Source organism: Bufo bufo, chromosome 3 (genome assembly GCF_905171765.1).
Source record: "Bufo bufo chromosome 3, aBufBuf1.1, whole genome shotgun sequence".
Classification (NCBI taxonomy): Eukaryota; Metazoa; Chordata; class Amphibia; order Anura; family Bufonidae; genus Bufo; species Bufo bufo.
Genome location: NC_053391.1, coordinates 644,011,254 through 644,036,594, shown reverse-complemented (window position 1 = coordinate 644,036,594; position 25,341 = coordinate 644,011,254). Strand labels below are relative to the sequence as shown.

The window sequence follows — 25,341 nt, the reverse complement described above, 5'->3', positions numbered from 1 at the left end:
ACACCCAAAAATGAGCCCATTTTACGGTTCAATCATTATTTTATTAAATCGTATAATTGAATAATGTATAAATATATCCAATAGGTATACAAAACAGTAAAAGTACAAGGTCGAGAACTGGACATACCAATAAGTCTGAGGTAGTATTACATTCAATAATTAGTCTTACGGAGCAAAATTTCAAGCAAATGAGCCCATTTTAGAAACTACACCTCAAGGTATTCAAAACAGATTTTACAAACTTTGTTAACCCTTTAGGTGTTAACACAAGAATTAATGGAAATTAAATTTCAGAATTTAACTTTTTTGGCAAATTTTCAATTTTAATCTATTTTTCCAGTAACAAAGCAAGGGTTAACAGCCAAACAAAACTCAATATTTATTGCCCTGTTTTTGTGGTTTACAGAAACACCCCATATGTGGTCGTAAACTGCTGTACGGGCACACAGCAAGGCGCAGAAGGAAATGAGCGCCATGTGGTTTTTGGAAGGCAGATTTTGCTGGACTGGTTTTTTGACACCATGTCACATTTGAAGCCCCCCCTGATTCACACCTAGGAGTAGAAACTCCCCAAAAAAGTGATCCCATTTTGGAAACTACAGGATAAGGTGGCAATTTTGTTGGTACTATTTTAGGGAACATATGATTTTTGGTTGCTCTATATTACACATTTTGTGAGGCAAGGTAACAAAATATAGCTATTTTGGCACAGTTTTTATTTTTTGTTATTTACAATGTTCATCTGACAGGTTAGATTATGTGCTATTTTTACAGAGCAGGTTGTTACAGACGCGACAATACCAATTTTTGGTTGTTTCAGTTTTACATCTTAAAGCATTTTTTTTTTAATAATTTCTTTTAGTGTCTCCACATTCTGAAAGCCATATCATTTTTTATTGTTTTTTTGGGCGACTGTCTTATGTAGGGACTCTTTTTCGGTATGAGATGACGGTTTGGTACTATTTTAGGGTGCATATGACTTTTTGATCGCTTGGTATTACACTTTTTGTGATGCAAGGTGACAAAAAAAATTAAATAAAAATAAAATCGCTTTTTTGACTGTGTGTGTGTGTGTATATATATATATATATATATATATATATATATATATACACACACACACACTGCTCAAAAAAATAAAGGGAACACTTAAACAACACAATGTAACTCCAAGTCAATAACACTTCTGTGAAATCAAACTGTCCACTTAGGAAGCAACACTGAGTGACAATCAATTTCACATGCTGTTGTGCAAATGGGATAGACAACAGGTGGAAATTATAGGCAATTAGCAAGACACCCCCAATAAAGGAGTGGTTCTGCAGGTGGTGACCACAGACCACTTCTCAGTTCCTATGCTTCCTGGCTGATGTTTTGGTCACTTTTGAATGCTGGCGGTGCTTTCACTCTAGTGGTAGCATGAGACGGAGTCTACAACCCACACAAGTGGCTCAGGTAGTGCAGCTTATGCAGGATGGCACATCAATGCGAGCTGTGGCAAGAAGGTTTGCTGTGTCTGTCAGCGTAGTGTCCAGAGCATGAAGGCGCTACCAGGAGACAGGCCAGTACATCAGGAGACGTGGAGGAGGCCGTAGGAGGGCAACAACCCAGCAGCAGGACCACTACCTCAGCCTTTGTGCAAGGAGGAACAGGAGGAGCACTGCCAGAGCCCTGCAAAATGACCTCCAGCAGGCCACAAATGTGCATGTGTCTGCTCAAACGGTCAGAAACAGACTCCATGAGGGTGATATGAGGGCCCGACGTCCACAGGTGGGGGTTGTGCTTACAGCCCAACACCGTGCAGGATGTTTGGCATTTGCCAGAGAACACCAAGATTGGCAAATTCGCCACTGGCGCCCTGTGCTCTTCACAGAAGAAAGCAGGTTCACACTGAGCACATGTGACAAACGTGACAGAGTCTGGAGATGCCGTGGAGAACGTTCTGCTGCCTGCAACATCCTCCAGCATGACCGGTTTGGCATTGGGTCAGGAATGGTGTGGGGTGGCATTTCTTTGGAGGGCCGCACAGCCCTCCATGTGCTCGCCAGAGGTAGCCTGACTGCCATTAGGTACCGAGATGAGATCCTCAGACCCCTTGTGAGACCATATGCTGGTGCGGTTGGCCCTGGGTTCCTCCTAATGCAAGACAATGCTAGACCTCATGTGGCTGGAGTGTGTCAGCAGTTCCTGCAAGACGAAGGCATTGATGCTATGGACTGGCCCGCCCGTTCCCCAGACCTGAATCCAATTGAGCACATCTGGGACATCATGTCTCGCTCTATCCACCAACGTCACGTTGCACCACAGACTGTCCAGGAGTTGGCAGATGCTTTAGTCCAGGTCTGGGAGGAGATCCCTCAGGAGACAGTCCGCCACCTCATCAGGAGCATGCACAGGTGTTGTAGGGAGGTCATACAGGCACATGGAGGCCACACACACTACTGAGCCTCATTTTGACTTGTTTTAAGGACATTACATCAATCAAAGTTGGATCAGCCTGTAGTGTGTTTTTCCACTTTAATTTTGAGTGTAACTCCAAATCCAGACCTCCATGGGTTGAAAAATTTGATTTCCATTTTTTAATTTTTGTGTGATTGTTGTCAGCACATTCAACTATGTAAAGAACAAAGTATTTCAGAAGAATATTTAATTAACTCAGATCTAGGATGTGTTATTTTTGTGTTCCCTTTATTTTTTTGAGCAGTGTAATTATATATATATTTTTTTTTTACGGTGTTCACCTGAGAGGTTAGGTCATTTGATATTTTTATAGAGCAGGTTCTTACGGACGCGGCGATACCTAATATGTATACTTTATTTACCCAAGTTTTACACAACAGCATTTTTTAAACCAACAAAATTATATTTTAGTGTCTCCATATTCTGAGAGCCATAGTTTTTTTTAATTTTTTGGGCATTGTCTTAGGTAGGGGCTTATTTTTTGCAGGATGAGGTGACTGTTAGATTGGTACTATTTTGGGGGGCATACGCCTTTTTGAATGCTTGGTCTTTTAGTGATGTAAGGTGACAAAGATTTTTTTAGCAGTTTTTATTTTTGACGGTGTTCACATGAGGGGTTAGGTCATGTGATAGTTTTATAGAGCCAGTGGTTACGGATATGGCAATACCCAATATGTATGCTTTCTTTTATTTAAGTTTTACATAATATTTTAGAAACAACAAAAAAACAAAAACAAAATAAATCATGTTTTAGTGTCTCCAAAGTCTTGAGAATAATTCATTTTTATTTTTTGGGCGATTGTCTTAGGTAGGGTATCATTTTTTTGCGTGATGAGATGACGGTCTGATTGGCACTATTTTGGGGTGCAAATGACTTTTTGATCGCTTGCCATTACACTTTTTGTGATGTAAGGTGACAAAAAAATGGCTTTTTTGTGGCACTGTTTTTTTATGGCGTTCACCTGAGGGGTTGGGTCATGTGATATTTTTATCGAGCTGGTTGTTATGGACGTGGCGATACTAATATGTCAACTTTTTTTTATTTATTTCACTTTAACACAATAGTATTATTTAAACAAAAAATTATGTTTTAATGTCTCCATGTTCTGAGAGCTATATATATATATATATATATATATATATATTTTCTTATGTAGGGGCTCATTTTTTGCAGTATGAGGTGACTTATTGGTGCCATTTTGTCGGACATATGCCTTTTTGATCACTTGGTGTTGCACTTTTTGTGATGTAAGGTAAAGAAAATGGCTTTTTTTGACAAAGTTTTTATTTTTGATGGTGTTTATCGGACAGGGTGGATCATGTGATATTTATAGAGCAGGCCGTCACGTCAATACCAAATTCATGTCCCAGCCTTCTCTCTGGGTTGCCCTGCTGTCACTGACAGCAGGCAACCCGATCTACAGTTGCACGATTAGCGTGCAGCTGCGATTTCTGAATGGACGTTACAGAACGACCAGAGTTAAACATCCACCCATAGGACATTTATATCCTATGGGCGGATGTGAAGTGGTTAAAGGGGTTTTTGCCACGAAAAATATTCAACAAGGAGGAGGAGACGGGTGTTTCCTAATGGCCCCAATTGTAGCGGAGCGTGTCATAGCCAGGGAGAAGGTGAGTTTTATTCTTCCAGGCTGTGACTCGGTCTGCTGCGATTGGACTGCTCACAGCCAGGGAGAAGGAGACGCCCCTTGAGAAACATGGCCATCTCTTCCTTTGTCATAGACAGCAGCAGAGAACAGGGATAGAGAAGGGAGATGGCACGCGCACGCAGTCTCCTCATAAGGCCTCATGCACACGACAGTTTTTCTGGTCCGCATCAGAGCAGCAGTTTTGGCGGCTCAGATGTGGACCCATTAACTTCAATGGGGCCCCAAAAGATGCGGACAGCACTCCGTTTTCCACCTTCCAGCTCTCCACGAAGTGTAAACTGAACAACACCCAAAAATGAATAAAGAATAGCGACATGTCTATAGGGTCTAAATCTTCAGATCGGGTATTAGGCAGAGGATCAGCGTACTCTACTGGGTACCGCCACAATTAAGAATCGTGGAATTCCTCAAGATCCCCGTTCCTAGTGAGAACGAAGACTCAAGATTTTCCACCTAATCAAAATACTCCAGAAACCCGATCCGTTCACATAATGTGTATTATGTCCTGAGGAATGCAGCTGGACACACACAGCAGTCGGAGAAAGTTACCGCTGAATTCACAATTACTCGGATTTCAAGGAGGTTGGCGTAAGTGTAAAAACAAAAAGAAAAACCCACAAGACGAGCAGCAGGAACAACACAAACAGCTCCCTGGTGTCCATTTATCACAGAGACGCGTTGTCACAATGTAATCCAGCCGGTAGCACAGCGTGGGCTGCCTGCGACTAAACCCCAGGACTGGCCGGCACCTGCAGGCCGGCGATTCCAGGAGAACCATAAAGGATCTTTTTAGGAAACAATGGTTTTCATCATCCTATAAAATATATTAATTAGGGCCCATGCACACGAATGTATTTTCTTTCCGTGTCAGTTCTGTTTCTTTGCGGACCGTATGAGGAACCATTCATTTCAATGGGTCTACAAAAAACAAAACAAAAAAGCACTGAAGTTACTCCGTGTGCATTCCGTTTCCAGATGTCCGTTCCGCAAAAAAATATAACATTATTGTCCACATTACAGACAAGGATAGTACTGTTCTATTAGGGGCCAGCTGTTCCGTTCAGAATGCACATGGACGTCATGCGTATTTTTTGCGGACCGCAAAATACATACGGTCATGTGCATGAACCCTTACTGTGTGAAGAAATTGGTTACTGAAATATTCGATATCACAAAAAAGCGCTCGTATTACATATAGAAAACAAGTGATCTATTGAGGTTACAAACAGACATGACAGCCGACCGAGACGTGTCCGCCATGCAGCCAGAAGCCTCAGGATCACACAAGGTTTTGCCATTTTCTACAGATCGTTAAAAACTGTGCTTACTGTAATGACCACATGGGCTTGCACATAGCACCTGCTACGCGCTGCTGAAACCTTGCCCACCCACACGACAGTATCCGTTTTGCGGTCTGCATATAGTGGATCCGCAATATATGTACGTGATCTGTTTTCTATCCGCATTTTTTGCGGACTCATTGACTTCATCTAGTGGGTGCGTCAATGAACCCATATGGAACATGAAGACATGCAGATTTGTAAGTTTGGTTATGGCCTCATGCACACGACCGAATCTGAGCCGTAGTTTTTGAGGCTCGGGTGAGGACCCATTCACTTCAATGTTTTGCTGATCCGTGATTTGCGGACTACAAAACACACAACGGTAGTGTGCATGTAGCCTAGAGCGAACTTATCGCCATGAAAATGCAGTGCGATCTGCAGACAGCATGCTCGAGCAGGAGGAGCGGAGGCTATACTTCTACATATGCGGTTCTCCTTTCCAGTATGGAGATCAGTCATAGGATCATTGTCGAAGGGGACAAAACTGAATGCAATGGAGTGCGCTAGAATGCATTGCGTTCCCATGACGGACGGAAAACTGCTGCAAGCAGCGTTTTTCTGTCCGGCATGGGATGTGGAGCAAGACGTATGTCCTACTTAGTGATGGACAGCCTCCCCTGAAGGACTGTGTATGCAAAGATAGATGTCCGTTACCAAGTAGGACCACTCAAGGGACTCCAAAGCTTGGAACGAGCAGAGATTTAAATGATTTACCAGTTTTACTCAGCTCCTGCCTGCAGATTACACTGCATTTCTATGGTGACACATTCTCTTTAAATACAGTTAGTCTGATAAGAAACCTAAAAGGCACAGAGTCATAGGGAATCATTTATTAAGACCGGCGTTTTAGACGGCAGTCTTAATAAAGCCCTATAGCTGGCGGTGGATCTGCCAGAGTTATGTAGAGGCACCGCCCTCTTCATAACTTCGGTGGATCCTTAGCCACTTCTAAATGTAAGACGCAAGAAAGCGGTCTACATTTGGACCTTTTTCTACGCCTGAAACAGGCATATCAAATGGTAACGCTCTATTCAGACGTCCGTAGAATGGGTCCGCATCCGTTCCGCAATTATGCGGAACGGGTGCGGACCCATTCATTCTCTATGGGGCCAGAAGAGATGCGGACAGCACACAGTGTGCTGTCCGCATCTGCATTTCCGTAGCGAGGCCCTGATCTTCTGGTCCACAGCGCCAAAAAAAAAAAAAAAGAGCATGTCCTATTCTTGTCAGCAATTGCGGACAAGAATAGGCATTTCTATAGGGGTGCCGGCCGGGTGTATTGCGGATCCGCAATGCACTACGGACGGCTGAATGGAGCCTAAATGAGAGGGGCCTACCAGCCTGTTCCCGTCACAACCACTTATTTAGACCTGGCGTGAGCGGGGAAAAGTCGCAGATTAATGGATTTAGGTGAATTTAAGCTTTATAAATGACCCCCATAGTGTTTATTCAGGAGAGCCTTCTAGATGACAGATCACCATGTCAAACTGGAAGCCAAAATCCTCGCCACCCTCTATATAGAAGGGCTTGTTTATGCCCCCATATTTCAAAGTAGAAGATCATTTCATGTGGCATGACAGAAGTGTCAGGAAAAAAAGCAAAAAAAAAAATCAACGTTTTGGATAGATCGTTGAAATTATGGTCCCACGCCATTCCGTGTGAGACACCACATGCCTCGTGAAGCCACGATAAATCCAGCCTCTTCCAAACTGACATCTTGATTACCGACCCACCCAGCAAATTATCGGCCATTCGTAGGGTGGACAGCTGAAAAGATATGGAAAGCTGATCTCGCTGTACATGGCAGAATGTTATTTTTTAGTAACGCAATAGCACGAGGGTATAAAAAGGATGGGTGCTAGATAAACAACGTAAAAAAAATTACACCAAGTCTCACCGAAACCATGATCAAAGCCCTCCCATCAAACAAGATGACGGATTAGATCAAGTCAATCCAGCTGGCAATAACGTGGACACGCTCAGCAAATCTCCGATTAGATAGATAATATATGGTGCATGGTTACGAGGTGTTTATATTCGGACTCATTCACCATGGAGATGTGCAGGGGACCCGGGCCATCAAAAACAACAAGGGGGGGGGGACACAAAGAGTTAACCGGCTGAGCCAGGGGATATTTGCAGGAGGTGGTCACAGCTGAAGGCAGCAGTTGTTTCGATGTCTATCGGACAGCTGTTCCGTGTGCCTGTTACTGTTCTTCTGTGGAGTTTTACACCTCATCAGACCAGAAACACAGGGCTAGCGAGTCTCGGCAGCCAAGCTGTGCCGCTCATAGACACAACATACGGCTCCTCTGATCCAGGCAGTTGTCCTACTGCCCCGTACGGTGAACATACAATCGACAGGCTGAACAGTCAGGTATTTCCTTCTTTATAGAAGCAGAAACCTCCCCAAGTCACTGCTGCTTCTTCAAAGAGTCTTGTATGTCTTAGATTAGGGATGGACAAATCCTAGAAGGCAATAAATTCTTCCTGATGCGCCATCAAAAATGGAAATTGGTTGGTCTTCTGAACGTCACATCTCTTGGCTCTGTTCTACACACTTCCAATACCTGAGTTTAGGGGCAGAGAGAGAAGGCTGAAGACTACATTGGATGACAAAGGTTGAACCTGATGGACGTGTCTTTTTTCACCCACAGTATGTGTAGCCATAAATATGTAAAAAAATAAAATCCTAAATGAAATTTAAAAAAAAAAAAAAAGGAAAGAAAATCCACACACAACAGCCAAGTAGATGGAATCTGTCACCAGCGACCTCCCTATCAAACACTTTGCACAGACACTTCTGGTTCACCCGATTAAAACACGGCTTTTCTTTTGCTGATCTCAGGCTGCGTCCCAAAATTATTATACTAATTACTTAATAGGCATTTGGTGCAATGAGGGTGTCACTGTTGCACCCAAGTTCCACTCATTTCTGTGGACAGCTACTCCTTTACCCCAGTCTATCAAAGCAGAGAGGGATATGTTGGCCACAGAAATGAGAGGAGCTTGGGTGCAACAAGAGCAATGGTTACGCCCTCATTGCACAAAGGCCTAATCTGCCTATTAAGAAAAACTATAAAACTCAGGAACCCAGCCTCAGATCAAGTAAGGAAAACAGTGTTTTAATCAGGTGAACCTCAGCTACGTGTCTGTGCAGAGAGCTGGAGAGGGCGGCCGCTGGTGAGGATTCCCTTTTAAAAGGATGGGGCGTCCAGGTGCCAACTTTAGTAGTTAAAAACCAAGATGACCTTGTACAGTGTGCAGACGGAGTTACATTTATCGAGATGCAGAAACGGCTTGCCAGCTGGCTATCTTCACCACATAAGCTGTCCTGGTCTGACTAAACAATTACTTCCCTTCGGTATGGAATACAAGGGAGTCACCCGCCCGGCTACCTTACCTGCTTCTGTAATTATCAATGCAGCCGAGTACAAAGGGCCTGTAACTACATCTAATACATATACTACATCTAATGCATATACTACACAGGACTGTAACTACATCTAATACATATACTACATCTAATGCATATACTACAGCGGCCGGTAACCCCATCTAATACATATACTACATCTAATACATATACTACATCTAATACATATACTACATCTAATACATATACTACATCTAATACATATACTACAGCGGCCGGTAACTACATCTAATACATATACTACATCGGCCAGTAACTACATCTAATACATATACTACATCTAATGCATATACTACATCTAATACATATACTACATCTAATACATATACTACATCTAATGCATATACTACAGCGGCCGGTAACTACATCTAATACATATACTACATCTAATACATATACTACATCTAATACATATACTACATCTAATGCATATACTACAGCGGCCGGTAACTACATCTAATACATATACTACATCTAATACATATACTACATCTAATGCATATACTACACCGGCCTGTAACTACATCTAATACATATAATACACCTGCCGGTAACTCCATCTAATACATATACTACACAGGCCTGTAACTACATCTAATACATATACTACATCTAATACATATACTACAGCGGCCGGTAACTACATCTAATACATATACTACATCTAATGCATATACTACACAGGCCTGTAACTACATCTAATACATATACTACATCTAATGCATATACTACACAGGCCTGTAACTACATCTAATACATATACTACATCTAATGCATATACTACACAGGCCTGTAACTCCATCAAATACATATACTACACAGGACTGTAACTACATCTAATACATATACTACATCTAATACATATACTACACAGGCCTGTAACTACATCTAATACATATACTACATCTAATGCATATACTACACAGGCCTGTAACTCCATCAAATACATATACTACACAGGACTGTAACTACATCTAATACATATACTACATCTAATACATATACTACACAGGCCTGTAACTACATCTAATACATATACTACATCTAATACATATACTACACAGGCCTGTAACTACATCTAATACATATACTACATCTAATACATATACTACACCGGCCAGTAACTCCATCTAATACATATACTACATCTAATACATATACTACATCTAATACATATACTACATCTAATACATATACTACATCTAATGCATATACTACAGCGGCCGGTAACTACATCTAATACATATACTACATCTAATACATATACTACATCTAATGCATATACTACACAGGCCTGTAACTACATCTAATACATATACTACACCGGCCTGTAACTACATCTAATACATATACTACATCTAATACATATACTACATCTAATACATATACTACATCTAATGCATATACTACATCTAATGCATATACTACACAGGCCTGTAACTACATCTAATACATATACTACACCGGCCTGTAACTACATCTAATACATATACTACACAGGCCTGTAACTACATCTAATACATATACTACATCTAATGCATATACTACACAGGACTGTAACTACATCTAATACATATACTACATCTAATACATATACTACACAGGCCTGTAACTACATCTAATACATATACTACATCTAATACATATACTACATCTAATGCATATACTACAGCGGCCGGTAACTACATCTAATACATATACTACACAGGCCTGTAACTACATCTAATACATATAGTACACAGGACTGTAACTACATCTAATACATATACTACGTCTAATACATATACTACACAGGACTGTAACTACATCTAATACATATACTACATCTAATACATATACTACACAGGCCTGTAACTACATCTAATACATATACTACATCTAATACATATACTACACAGGCCTGTAACTACATCTAATACATATACTACATCTAATACATATACTACACAGGACTGTAACTACATCTAATACATATACTACATCTAATGCATATACTACAGCGGCCGGTAACTCCATCTAATACATATACAACATCTAATACATATACTACAGCGGCCAGTAACTCCATCTAATACATATACTACATCTAATACATATACTACACAGGCCTGTAACTCCATCTAATACATATACTACATCTAATGCATATACTACACAGGACTGTAACTACATCTAATGCATATACTACATCTAATACATATACTACAGCGGCCGGTAACCCCATCTAATACATATACTACATCTAATACATATACTACACAGGACTGTAACTACATCTAATGCATATACTACATCTAATACATATACTACACAGGCCTGTAACTACATCTAATACATATACTACATCTAATACATATACTACATCTAATACATATACTACATCTAATACATATACTACACAGGCCTGTAACTACATCTAATACATATACTACATCTAATACATATACTACACCGGCCTGTAACTACATCTAATACATATACTACATCTAATACATATACTACATCTAATACATATACTACATCTAATACATATACTACAGCGGCCGGTAACTCCATCTAATACATATACTACATCTAATGCATATACTACAGCGGCCGGTAACTCCATCTAATACATATACTACATCTAATGCATATACTACACAGGACTGTAACTACATCTAATACATATCCTACATCTAATGCATATACTACAGCGGCCGGTAACTCCATCTAATACATATACTACATCTAATGCATATACTACACAGGCCTGTAACTCCATCTAATACATATACTACATCTAATACATATACTACACCGGCCAGTAACTCCATCTAATACATATACTACATCTAATACATATACTACACAGGCCAGTAACTCCATCTAATACATATACTACACCGGCCTGTAACTCCATCTAATACATATACTACATCTAATACATCTACTACAGCGGCCGGTAACTCCATCTAATACATATACTACAGCGGCCGGTAACTCCATCTAATACATATACTACATCTAATGCATATACTACACCGGCCTGTAACTCCATCTAATACATATACTACATCTAATGCATATACTACAGCGGCCGGTAATACCATCTAATACATATACTACATCTAATACATATACTACATCTAATACATATACTACAGCGGCCGGTAACTACATCAAATACATATACTACACCTGGCAGTAACCACATCTAATACATATACTACAGCGGCCGGTAACTCCATCTAATACATATACTACACCTGCCGGTAACTACATCTAATACACCTGCCAGTAAGTACATCTAATACATATACTACACAGGCCTGTAACTACATCTAATACATATAATACACCGGCCTGTAACTACATCTAATACATATACTACATATAATACACCTGCCTGTAACTACATCTAATACATATACTACATATAATACACCTGCCTGTAACTACATCTAATACATATACTACATATAATACACCGGCCTGTAACTACATCTAATACATATACTACATATAATACACCTGCCTGTAACTACATCTAATACATATACTACACCGGCCAGTAACTCCATCTAATACATATACTACATCTAATACATATACTACACCGGCCAGTAACTCCATCTAATACATATACTACATCTAATACATATACTACACAGGACTGTAACTACATCTAATACATATACTACGTCTAATACATATACTACATCTAATACATATACTACGTCTAATACATATACTACACAGGACTGTAACTACATCTAATACATATACTACACCGGCCAGTAACTCCATCTAATACATATACTACATCTAATACATATACTACACCGGCCTGTAACTACATCTAATACATATAATACATATAATACACCTGGCAGTAACTCCATCTAATACATATACTACAGCGGCCGGTAACTACATCTAATACATATAATACACCAGCCTGTAACTACATCTAATACACCTGCCAGTAAGTACATCTAATACATAAACTACACCGGCCTGTAACTACGGTACATCTAATACATATAATACACCTGCCAGTAAATACATCTAATATATATACTACACAGGCCTGTAACTAAATCTAATACATATAATACACCGGCCTGTAACTACATCTAATGCATATACTACACCTGCCGGTAACTAAATCTAATACATATAATACACCTGCCGGTAACTACATCTAGTACATATACTACACCTGCCGGTAACTACATCTAATACATATACTACAACGGCAAGTGCAACCTAACCCAAAAAAACAAAACCTGGATGCAGCTATGACCTTACTAAAAGCATATAGTGAAAAATTCTACAGGAGAGGACAGGCGAGGGAGGAAAATAATGTAAATGAATTTTTATTAATTCTGCCCTCTGCTATTTCAATAACTACTTTCTTCAGGGCTCTTTCACAGAGCCTTCTTTACAAAATGCAGGGGGAAAAACATTTAAAAAAAAAAAAAGTCCCAAACAATTTTGGTTGAGTTTTGTCAATGTCATTTTTCTTTTAACTTATAACATTTGCACTTTTGTCTGCCATGTTTCAAGTCTTATAAGAAAGCCTACAGGGGAAAAAAAACAACAAACTGGAAAGCAATGCAAAAACATCCACTAAAAGATGCTTTGCTGGTGTGCCCCATACTGAGTTATACATTATAAGGTTGTTTGCACAAAAATACACCATTAAAAATGCCACAAAAAAACTAAAAGCACCTGTTTAAGTCACCCTTAAGGTGCTGCCACACAGTTTTGGGTAATAAAAAATAAATAAATGCCTTCCTTGCTGTACAATTTTTCCAGCTATTAGTGCCGTTCATGTTATATAGGAAAGTATATACCCTATGATGTCCCATTTTCTGAAGTTAGGGGGGGGTGCTTGGGGAGCCAAGCAAAGATGGCATAAAAAAAAAAAGCAACGGTGGTCTGTCTATGGGACAAACACTGGGTATAAATTAAGAGAGGGGGGGGGGGGGGGGGGTGTAGCACACCACACTAATCATGCCAATATACATTTTAAAAAAAATAAAAGCCATTGATCCAAAAGATACGCATTACCACAGACTTTGTTGTAATGCAGAGCTTTGATGCCAGACAGAAACCCCCCCTACCTCATTTTTATTTTTTCATTCATTTAGTGTCATTTTGTAGAAGTGGTTCGTTCGCCTGGGGAAAAACACTACATCCAAACTGCACAGTGTTTACAGAAAAACCCTAAAAAGCATTATATGTATTGTGTTTTATATTGCCATATAGACTAGTAACATCTGACTGGAGGGAAAAAATATATATATTTAACACACACATTATATTATTTATAATATATATATATATATATATATATATATATATATATATATATATATATATATATATATATATACACACATATACACACAAATCTAATATATCACATATAAACACAAATATATCTAATATACTGTATACACAAATAAATATATATCATATATAAAAATATACACAAACAAATCTAATATATCACACATATATAAATATATATCATATATATAAAAAAATATATAAACACATTTTAACTTTGAAATATTTACAATTTATTTTTTTCCAACTAAGAATTACTTTCAGAAAAGGACTCCACTTTTCCTGTGCTTTATAACCGGACTTCTCAGCCTCCGAGAGTGTATCACTTCTTAAGGAGCAGCCTGCTACTGCATCACAATGGTACTGATGGACTTAAAGCATTTTTACCAAACAAACCCCCAAAATTCAAAAAATCCAATTGCACATATAGAAATGGAACAAATCTTCTATAAAGATAACCCAAACCACAAAAAGGTAACACAAAAGAAGGCAGAAGACAGGCAGAACTTACTGTGAAGAAGAGCTCCATGACTCTGCTGTCCAGGAGGGTTTCACGCCAGGACTCTGTCGGCTTCAACATCACATTTTGGGAGGACTCAAACATTGCTATATAATGTCTGCCCAGTTATCTGGTGTCAAGGTCAACAATAGCATTCCTGAAAGCCTTTAAAAGAAGGGAGGGGAAAAAAAAAAAAAAAAAAAGCCAGGAGGCTGCAGTACAGCAGCATCCACTACACAAGAATGCAATGGAAAGAGGCTTTAAGCCTCTTCACATACGCTGCATAATTCATGCATGAGGCCAAGGAATAAAAAGGTATTAGGCCGCGATCTAAAAGAAAGCTCGAGGAATGCCAGATAACAGTTTGATCATTATTCTGCCGGATGCCACCATCTTACTATCACTTTGATAAGCGGGGGGCTAATGTAACAGGAAAGAGGGCAAGCGGCAACCGCATATGACAGGTGCTACAGTTTATGCAAAACGGCAGATTTTTTCCCCTCTCTTCATTACTTTGCCATTAATCTCCATTTAGGAGAACACATGTAACACGAGCACATTATGGCGGGGGCTTCACTGGAGAGTCGCCCTTGTTTGCTCAACTCCTTTAGGGCAAAAGGAGCAGAGAGGATAAGTAGTAATACTTGTGTATTTATAGACGCGAGGGTAACGAGGGGATGACAGCCCGGGCGCATAGATGGATGGAAAACCAGGCTCCAGTTTACATTATAAGGCCTCCTGCACACAAACGCAATTTTTTTTCCATTTACGGGACGTTTTTTGCGTTCCGTATTTCAATGGTTCCGCAAAAAAAAAAAAAAAAACAGAATGTACTCCGTATGCATTCAGTTTCCGTATTTCCGTTCAGTTGAAAGATAGAACATGTCCTATTATTGCCCGCAAATCACGTTCCGTGTCTCCATTCAAGTCAATGGTTCCGCAAAAAAAAACGGAACATACGGAATGTACTCCGTATGTCTTCCGTATGCGTTCCATTTTTGCGGAACCATCTATTGAAAACTTTATGCCCAGCCCAATTTCTTTTATGTAATTGCTGTATACTGTATATGCCATACGGAAACAAAAAAACGGATCCGTAAAAAAAAGGACTGAAAAAGCCATACGGTCGTGTGCATGAGGCCTAAGAGGTAGAAAATAAAAGGATTATTTATATTTTTAGTTATGGAGAGAAATTTTTTGCCTTTTTGCTCCTGGAGATGTCGTAAAAAGGTTTTATACATGCAAACTTTTTTTTGCCCTAATCCGACCCATTTTGGATTTTATCAAATTTGAAGGGAAAATAAAATAAAATTGATGGGCAGCGCTATTCTTCCTGTGAAAACCATGGACACCATGACACACTATTGTAAGTCAAGGGAGGCCATCGGGTGCAAGGGCTGGTACAGTCACCATGATGTAGAGATGTGGACAGAGCCTTCTAAACTCAGAGGATGCAGGACTCTGTCCATTCTTCATACAACAGGAACAGCCAAAGGATGTCTTTTATAATTAAAAGGGTTTTCCGAGACCACAAAACATGGAGTTGAAGGTCAAAAATGTTATAAAATACAAACAATAAAAGAAGCAACGCTCACCTGCTCACTGCCATTCCGCTGCTCCCTGTGCTGCAGTGATGACTACACCTCCTGACCCCCGAGCTCAGTGATCACGTAGAGTTGTACATGTCATCCCCCCAGCACAAAGCGAAAACCACCAGGAGCACCAGAGCTGAAAAGGCAGGGATGGAGCAGGTGAGTCTTTTTATTTTTTTTAACAATCCCAGTCTTCAACTAAATGTTTCTCAGAAGCCCAATAGCACCAACTGTTAGATAAAAACGGTCCTATGTTAAGGCGCTGCTACATTACATTTTGCTTTAAAAAAAAAAACACACTAATTTCTTTTTTTAAACAGCACTTTTGGCATGCAGTTTTTCAGGCACGCTTTTGAGATATATTTTTTTTCCTATAGAGAAGAAAAAGTGTCCTTAGGGTATTTTACGATTTTCTATTAGCCGGTATGTAATATTTGGCTGCAATTTTTTTGCTCGTTTTGCTCCCCACCCCTGCAAAATAAAAAAAAACTGGCGAAACCACTGTTAGGAATTTTTTTAATTTACAATAATGTATGTGTGTGTGTGTGTGTGTGTGTGTGTGTGTGTGTGTGTGTGTGTGTGTGTGTGTGTGTATATATATATAATATTTACACACACATATGCACACCATTTTCATATATATATATATATATATATATATATACACACACACTGAGAAATTGAGAATATTTTGAATATAGTTTTATATATTAGTTATAGCGAATATTAGTCACTTTTTTTCGATAGTGCTATACATTTGTATATTCGAAAAAACGAATGTAGAGCAATTTAGCTAATATAGTGCTATAATCTTCTGTCTAATAGTTGTAATTTTTTTTCTCATCTGAAGTTCAGATTTGAAAAACATTACGATAAAAAAAAAAAAAAAATAATAGATTACAGCACTATATTAGCTAAATTGCTCTATATTAGTTTTTTAGAATATTCGTAAATTTTTTCCATCTGTAGTCATGATTCCTCCCTGCTTAAGTAACTTATGCAGGGAGGAATCATAATTGGAAAAAAATGACGAATATTCTAAAAAACAAATACCGGTATATAGCGCTATATCCTATAGCGCTATATATTAGTTTTTGACCCACGCCTGTATTGATCATGTAATATTCGCATATTACGGATCATTAACTTGCCGATTTTGAGTAAAAAATAAATAAAAAAAATAAAAAATTTAGAATATAACGAACCTGCGTTTGGTGCGGATCCGTCCTGACTTTGAAAGTGAACGGGGGACGGATCAGTTTTCAATTGCACCATATTGTGTCAGTGAAAAACGGATCCGTCCCCATTGACTTACATTGTAAGTCAGGACGGATCAGTTTGGCTCTGCATCGTCAGGCGGACACCAAAACGCTGCAAGCCGCGTTTTAGTGTCCGCCTCAAAAGCGGAATGGAGACCAAACGCAGCCAAATTGATGCATTCTGAACGGATCCTTATCTATTCAGAATGCATTGGGGTTTAATGGATCCGTTTTGGGCCGCTTGTGAGAGCCTTGAAACGGATCTCGCAAGCGGAAAGCCAAAACGCCAGTGTGAAAGTAGCCTAAGGCACAATTTCAGGAAGCAGCATCGTTTACACGCGGCTTCCCCTGCCATGCCCCTATCATCCCGCTCTATAGTCCTCAGTCGGTGCAGGAGTCAGTGGCGTAGGATCCTATGGCGCTGGCTGCCACACTGAAGACTACAGCCTAGGAAGCTGAGCAGGACGCTGCGTAGTAAAGTGCCGGCCTTGCCCGGTCCATGCTGCAAGCTTTACTGTAAAATTCCCTAATGCAATGATTTAGAAAAACTATTAGGATATGGGTACAGAAATTCTGCTTTAGATTTCACCCTTCGCAAAGCAGAGGTCGTTACCGGCAGCATAAATAGACACGCTGCAGATTTAAAATCTGCGCCACAGTTAAATTTTTTGCAGGGTGTGGATGAGAGTTCTTAAAATTGTACTGTAAATCAATGTGTCGCCAAGTCCTGCACTATGATCTATTTACTGGTGAAACTGGAATTTTCACGTAACTTTGGCGTAGCCCTAGCCAGTCTAAATGTAAGCCGACTTCCTTGCGGTCTTACATTCAGAACAGGCATAGAAAATGAAGCTCGATGGAATAAAAAGCATGTGAAAATAAAAATGAAAAAATGGTGTACTATAAATATGTATGGTGATTCACACTACACACGATTGGTGTCCCGCTCGACATCGCCTAGTTTTAACCCTCCCACGTTTCTACTGACCTCTGGTGAAGCTCTTGGGCAGGTGGTGGCTGTGTCATTGACGGACACTTCAGTAACAATGCCCGGCTAATGGACAAGTACCAACCTTTGCTTTAAAAGGAGCGATCCGCTGGCTGCAAAATTCCTAAAGTGCATTGTCCTTTGCTCAACGACAATGAGGTCTGCCAAAGGACTCCGAAGGATGGTGAAACACAATAATATCAGAAGGGCTTTGCAGAGACAAAGGTAATACAATCCCCGGGCTTATTTATACTGGAGGTATGAAAGTCACTGCTCTGATAAACAGACGAGATCAGAGCGAGCCGTCTATAGCCCGGGAACAAACAGGGGTCCCGTGATCACACGGCTAGAACAATAATGCAGGTCCTCATTTTTTCCCGTATCCATTACGGAAATCTGCTCCCTTCTCCGCATTCATCTCTCACCGCCCTGGAAGCGGATGATAGGCATTACCCTCTACACATAGATTTCCACAATAATCACACCAAATATTACTGGAGATCCTATTTTGTCATCCCAATTGTGGGAAAACTGTTTTTAAGGGGCAACTGGAAAACCAAGTACCATACCTTGTAGGGCTAGGTCAGCTGAATGCAATGATCCCCTTCACTTAATGATCCACTGCATCGTTTTGGAGAAAGTACTTTTGATCTAAACACAAATGAGCAGTTAAGTGCACCGAGGGAGGGCCTGAGCAGTTAAGTGCACCGAGGGAGGGCCTGAGCAACTCTGTGCACCTTTGCTTCTCCTGCTTCATTTGGCGACCTCTTCCTCTTGTGAGATGACTATGCAGAATCATGGTCCTATCAACCATGGCCAGCGAGAGGCTGGCGGAGGAAGGCAGAGGAGCAGGGTGCACAGAGTGGCTTGGGACCACCCTTGGCACACCTAATTACTTGACTGCATATGGATTAAAAGCACTTTCTCTCCAGAAGGATCGCTAAGTGAAATGCATCAGACATGGATAGCATACCCTAGCGACTATGGCATCAATGTCAGATAGTAGCGAGTCTCCAGAACGGGTCCACCGAAGTGAAGAAAAGCGCACCGTCCATGTGCAACCACCCTCCATTCTCTGCTATGGCAGCTCGGAAAATAGCCAAGCACAGGGGCTCCACTCTGGACATAGGAAGTGGCGCCCGCACCCATCTTGCATTGATGGCATATCCTAGCAATATGCCATGAACGTCCGAGATGTACCAAGCTCTTTAGGGCATTGTGCCCAGTTTAACAGCGAATTACCCTTCACAGCGCAATCTACCACCCATCACGACCATGCAGTAAAAAGGATATAGTTTGGCGGCAGAAAGTTCCAGCTTAAAACTTGATTGGCTAGTGCAAGATAGCGCTGGAATACCGAAGACATCTGAGCGTTGAGGTTCTCCCGTCTGCTGAATTCCTGTAGAACTTCTATTGTTAACATGAAGATTTGCCGTAAATCCTCCTCCTAGAAGAGAAGAACAAGCATTACGCAGCTAGCAAACCCCCCGCCGCTACAAGGGATGATGGGAAGAGGGCCTCCCTGGGGAGCTGCGGGGCTCTCTTCATAAAAGTGATCCAATGTCATTCTGTCATCAAGGCACTAGCAACGTCTTCTAAAGCCATAAAAAGACTTTTCAGTAACTTTTTTTTATTCAAAAAGCAACATCTGAAATTCATTTGCTGGTTTTCAGTGAATTTTTACTTACTACTTCTTTTCTCAGTTTGAAGTTATTTTAGTGACCATTGAGGGTTTTTCTCTCTTTAATGGAAAGGTACCAACAACTGGTCACGTGTACTTATCAATAGTCAGGCAAATAGCAAGATTTATGGTTTTATTTTTAATATGGATGAGATTTCCAACTAAATGTTAAACAGCAACGGCTATAGTTTCCTCCATGGGTGAAAATTAAAATAATTCATATCCTTTGGATGGGTCAATGATGTAAAGATTGGAATACCCTTTAAAAGGGGGTTCTAGGGGCTTAGGTTATCAATATCAAACAGTCCGACCCCCAGCACCTCTAGTGGGCGCGCTGGATACTTGCTGGAAGATCAGTTTTCATTTAAAGGGGCTCAGTATAGGCCATCAATATCTGATCGGCGGGGGTCCGACAGCCAGCACCCCTTCCGATCAGCTGTTTGAAGAGGAGGCAACGTTCCATGTGAGCGCAGCTTGCTCTTCATTACACTACACCTCGTCTCCTCTGGCGCAGTGGGGTAGTTTAATTACAAGCACTCGCTCCGTTCAAGTGAATGGAGCAAGTACTTGTCATTACATTGCACCGCCGAAACTTCCAAGACGATGGGCAGTGTAATGAACAGGAAGCAGAGCTCGCATGGAGCGCCGGACCCCGATGAACGGTCACCAATATATATGGTCTGCAGTACACCAGGGTGCTGGACTGATTCGCCAATGACCAGTCTAAGGTCTCATGCAAACAAACATGCGTCGGCCGGGCCCATGCTGCAAGTACCCATGTATTGCGGACCCGCCGTTTGCAGGCTGCAATACGGCAACGGCCGCGTGCATTAGGCCTTAGAAGTGGGGCAAATCTGCACAATTTGGAGCGTCCAGATTTTCTAACTTTTTACCAACATGCTTGACTAGAGTGTGGGGCTTAGAAGAAAGGGGGCACGTCTAAGATGCTCCATTTAGCACCAAAATTCTAGCATAAAAAGTCATAAAGCCCACAGAAGCGCTTCCTATCCGTACCTTGCGGATAGTGGACCCATTCAAGTCAATGGGTTTGCGGGCACGGAGCCCTTACGGTTGTCTGAACGGACCCCAAGGGCCCATTCACACAATCGTATTTTTCTGTCCAACTCTGTTCTGCAATTCTGTGGACCGGATGCGGAACCATTCATTTCACCGTGTGCTGTCCGCATCCGCCCTTCCGTTCTCCGTAAAAATTATAGAACGTGTCCTAATCTTGTCCGTTTTGCATTTCTATCATAGGGCAGGACATTCTAATCCACAAAACGTGGAACGCACAAGGCCGGTAATCTGCAACTTGCGGTCCACAAAAAGTGGATACAGTCGTATGAATGAGCCCTAAGCTTAGACCGTCCGTTTAGACCTGCAGCAGATTTATCACAGGGGCTCAGGCTGGATGATACATGTGGTGCAGGGACAGACGCTTTTCTCTGAATCTATGCCACCTACTGGTTGGCTTACTTTGTGACAGATTTTCACACCAGCATTGTGGCGCAATTTTGCCACAAAATGGTGGATCTATGGTCTGACCCTTTCCTGCAAAGCACCACCCATACTCTACTAAGCCGTGCCCCCTTGTCGAGCATGTCGGGAAAAAAGTGCACAAACAATAGATGCGCCAATTTAGCAGACATTTGTAAGACTGGACCATAGAGTTTTAGTCCTCCACAGGGCTGTCAGTGGGATACATCTGAATAACCAAAAACAGGCGACAGGTACATTGACTTTAATGGGTTAAATAGTGCTCAAAGGATTCCTCTTTGGAGTCCGTTTCACCTGTTTTCCATTCCTTCCTGGCATTTTTTGTTGACAGCACTATTGTCCGGTGAAAATGCCTGAAAAGAATGGAAAACAGGTCAAACAGACTCCAAAGATTAACCCATAAAAATCAATGCACCCATCTTGGTACCCATGTGAATCATTTTCAGGTATACGACTTCATGCACACGACCATACTTTCCTTCAGTATGCCATACACCTTTTTTGTGGATCGCACACTTAACCATTCATTTCTATGGGGTCATTCACACAGCTTTATTATGTTGCGCATTTTTGTGGCCGTTCTGCAAAAGACAGAGGCCCGGATTTGTCATACCTTCATAATTCTGGCATTGTAAAGTCGCAAAATAGGGCTTTTGGACTTTTTTTGCACTCGCTTGTGCAAAATTTCGCAACTTTTGGCATTTTTACACCACTCGCTCCAGTTTTGTAATATGGGTGGGAAAGTGGGTGTGGCTAGCTATGTTAATGAGCGTCACTCCAGATTTATCATTGCGATCTCACTCCAGGAGGTAGGGTGGAGTAGGGTTAAGGACAAACCAAATTCATCAAATAACCTGCGACATTTGATAAATGTGGCACAAAGTACTCCAACACAGACTCCCCGTGATAAATTCTCTCCAGAACGTCCTATTTCTGTCCGATTATGGGGAGGAGAATAGCATTTTTAATTGGTGAAAGTGAAAAATGCGGAGTGCACATGGACGGTATTTTAACACACCGCAACGAGAAGCAGCAGGTGGCACCTTCCAAACAAAGAACTGGAAATAAAAACGAAGCCAGCAGGAGGTAAAACCACCAAAGCAATGTGCACCAGTCGTAACGACAAGACAAGTACAAAAATATACTGAACATACTAAAGAAATCCATTTCTAAAACCATATTTACGTGGCCTTGATGCTCCTTGACCAAATAAAATTAAAAATTAAAAAAATGCAATATATAAATATATATATATATAACCAATAATGGGAACAATTATGATAATCGATAAGAATAATAAATGGGGCAGCACTGCACTGGTAAGTGGGCAAACTATAACCTACCCTCCCCAGATTCTCTCGCCTCGAACCCTTTAATAACAATGGAATTTTTTGCATTTCCTCCAGACATAAAGCTCCTTGTTCTACAAAGACAGTTTTATGGTGTGAAGCCCTTCAAGTGCAGCGCAAAACATGAGACAAGCGAGCCATCTGCAAGCCGAAGGGAGGAAAAAATGAGATTGCTTTGGACAATGGCCAAAGTTATTTTAGGGCAGCCATTGTGAGACAGACTGTGTGATCCCTGTGTGGACCAGGGAGAATTGCCTCCTGACAACACATTAGGCATCACGTACAAGAAGAAAAAATTCTGGAAAGTCGGATACATTTAGAAGAACTCCGAGCTACGATGGCCACTGCATCTTCAAGCACCACAGAGGACGTGTCACATCCAGGCAAAAACAGACTAAGAATTACCCTGCAGGATAGGCAAGATAGGATTTAAAGGGGTACTCCAGGCTTTCAATATTGATGACCTATCCACAGGATTGGTCTGACTGCACTCACGCACCTTCCCTTCATACAGATGAAGGACCCCCGCCGATCTGATATAGGTCATCAATATTAAAAGCCCGGAGAACCCCTTTAAAAGGTGATGAACACCTTCAGGGACAATTTTATTATTGCTTTCTACTTATTTTGGGCTAAAAAAAAAATATTTCTGCAATTGGTCTTCATTAAAACTTTTCAGCAGTTTTTGTGATACAGGGGTTACATTTCAGTCTATTTGCCGACTGTCACTTTCCATTCACTGAGTCCCGTCAGATGGCGGCTCAGGTATAGCTTTTATCTCCTGGCCTTATAAACACTCATTTAAGACATGGTCTATCAATTTAGCTATAATGAACGTTTATCAGGTTAGGACATCAAGAGTGGAGGGGGTTAACAGAAAGACAGACTGCAAGCAGACTAAAATTTAACCCCTGTATCACAAAACCTGCTGAAAACTTAAGATCAACTGAAAAAATATTTTAGCCCAAAAATGAAATAAAAACTTGCCCAGAAGATTTACCAGCAATAGATGTTCAGATGTGGAAGACTTGCTCGAGATTTTCACTCTGGATTACTTACTGACGATCTGGAATGGATTTACAGAACAACGCTAGTGAATTGATACGAACCCAAATTCAATAGTTTTTCCTATTGAGGATTTGAGGGCATGCTGTGTTTTCACCACATTGCTTAAAAGGGGTCCTAAATGTCTGCTGAAACCCACCATGAAGGTGCATGCTTCTCAGTAAGCTCTGCAACTTCGAGTTTTATCAGCTCTGCTTCTTCAGTGTGCACAGTATGCATCCAACACACTTTCTATGGATCCGTACTCCACATGCTGGAATAGCAGAGCTGAAAAAACCTGAAGGAGCAGAGATCTTTGAGAAGTGCTGCTGCACCTACGTTTCCGCAGTTTAGAACCCCTTTAAAAGGGTTATCCGGAAGTTAAATATTAATGGTCTGTTCACAGGATAGATCATCAATATCTGATCGATAAGTGTCTGACTCCCTGCGTTGAAGCGAGATCTGCTGCCTCTCCCCTAGGCTGTGACCTACCATACATCAGTCACATTCCTGCTGCAGCTCCGTCCCATTCAACCCTAAGGCCTCATGCACACGACCGTAGTTCTGGTCTGCATCCGAGCCGCAGTTTTTGCGGCTCGGATGCGGACCCATTCACTTCAATGGGGCCGCAGAAGATGCGGACAGCACTCCGTGTGCTGTCAGCATCCATTGCACCGTTCCGTGGCCCCGCAAAAAAAAATATAGCATGTCCTATTCTTGTCTGTTTTGCAGACAAGAATAGGCATTTCTACAATGGGCCGCGGGCGGCTTCTGTTTTCTGTGGATCCGCGGTTTGCGGACCGCAAAAAAACCGCACGTTGTGTGCATGAGGTCTAAATCACCAAAAATCTGCAGCAGTGGAATTTGGAGAAGATTGGGCTCTTAGATAAAAGGACCTAGTAGTAGTGGAGAGGAACAGAGAGGTGAAAGTTTTTCGATGGACATGTTGAGATCTTAACCCTTAAAGGGGTTGTGTCACTTCACCAAATAGCATTTATTATGTAGAGGAAGTTAATACAAGGCACACACCAGCCTACATGTAATTTTTCCTATAGTGTGCATGCACGACCACCACTGCTGGATTGCATGGTGGTCGTAACCATGGAAACGAGCCGTGTATAATGTGATGGAAAAATTAATCCAGCACAGGAGGCAATATGGACAATGACGATACATTAGTAAG

At 41.0% G+C, this 25,341-nt stretch overlaps 1 protein-coding gene across 1 annotated transcript in view; it reads right to left on the bottom strand.

The window, feature by feature from the left end:
- The window catches only part of XPO4 (exportin 4), a 98,545-nt gene that overhangs the window by 28,422 nt on the left and 44,782 nt on the right, over window positions 1-25,341 (bottom strand). Inside the window, exons 6-7 of the mRNA XM_040426216.1 lie at window positions 19,881-20,034; window positions 14,761-14,873 (exon numbers count right to left, since the gene is read on the bottom strand). Of these exons, the coding sequence (XP_040282150.1) occupies window positions 14,761-14,873; window positions 19,881-20,034 (267 nt within the window). The remainder of the gene's footprint in view (window positions 1-14,760; window positions 14,874-19,880; window positions 20,035-25,341) is intronic.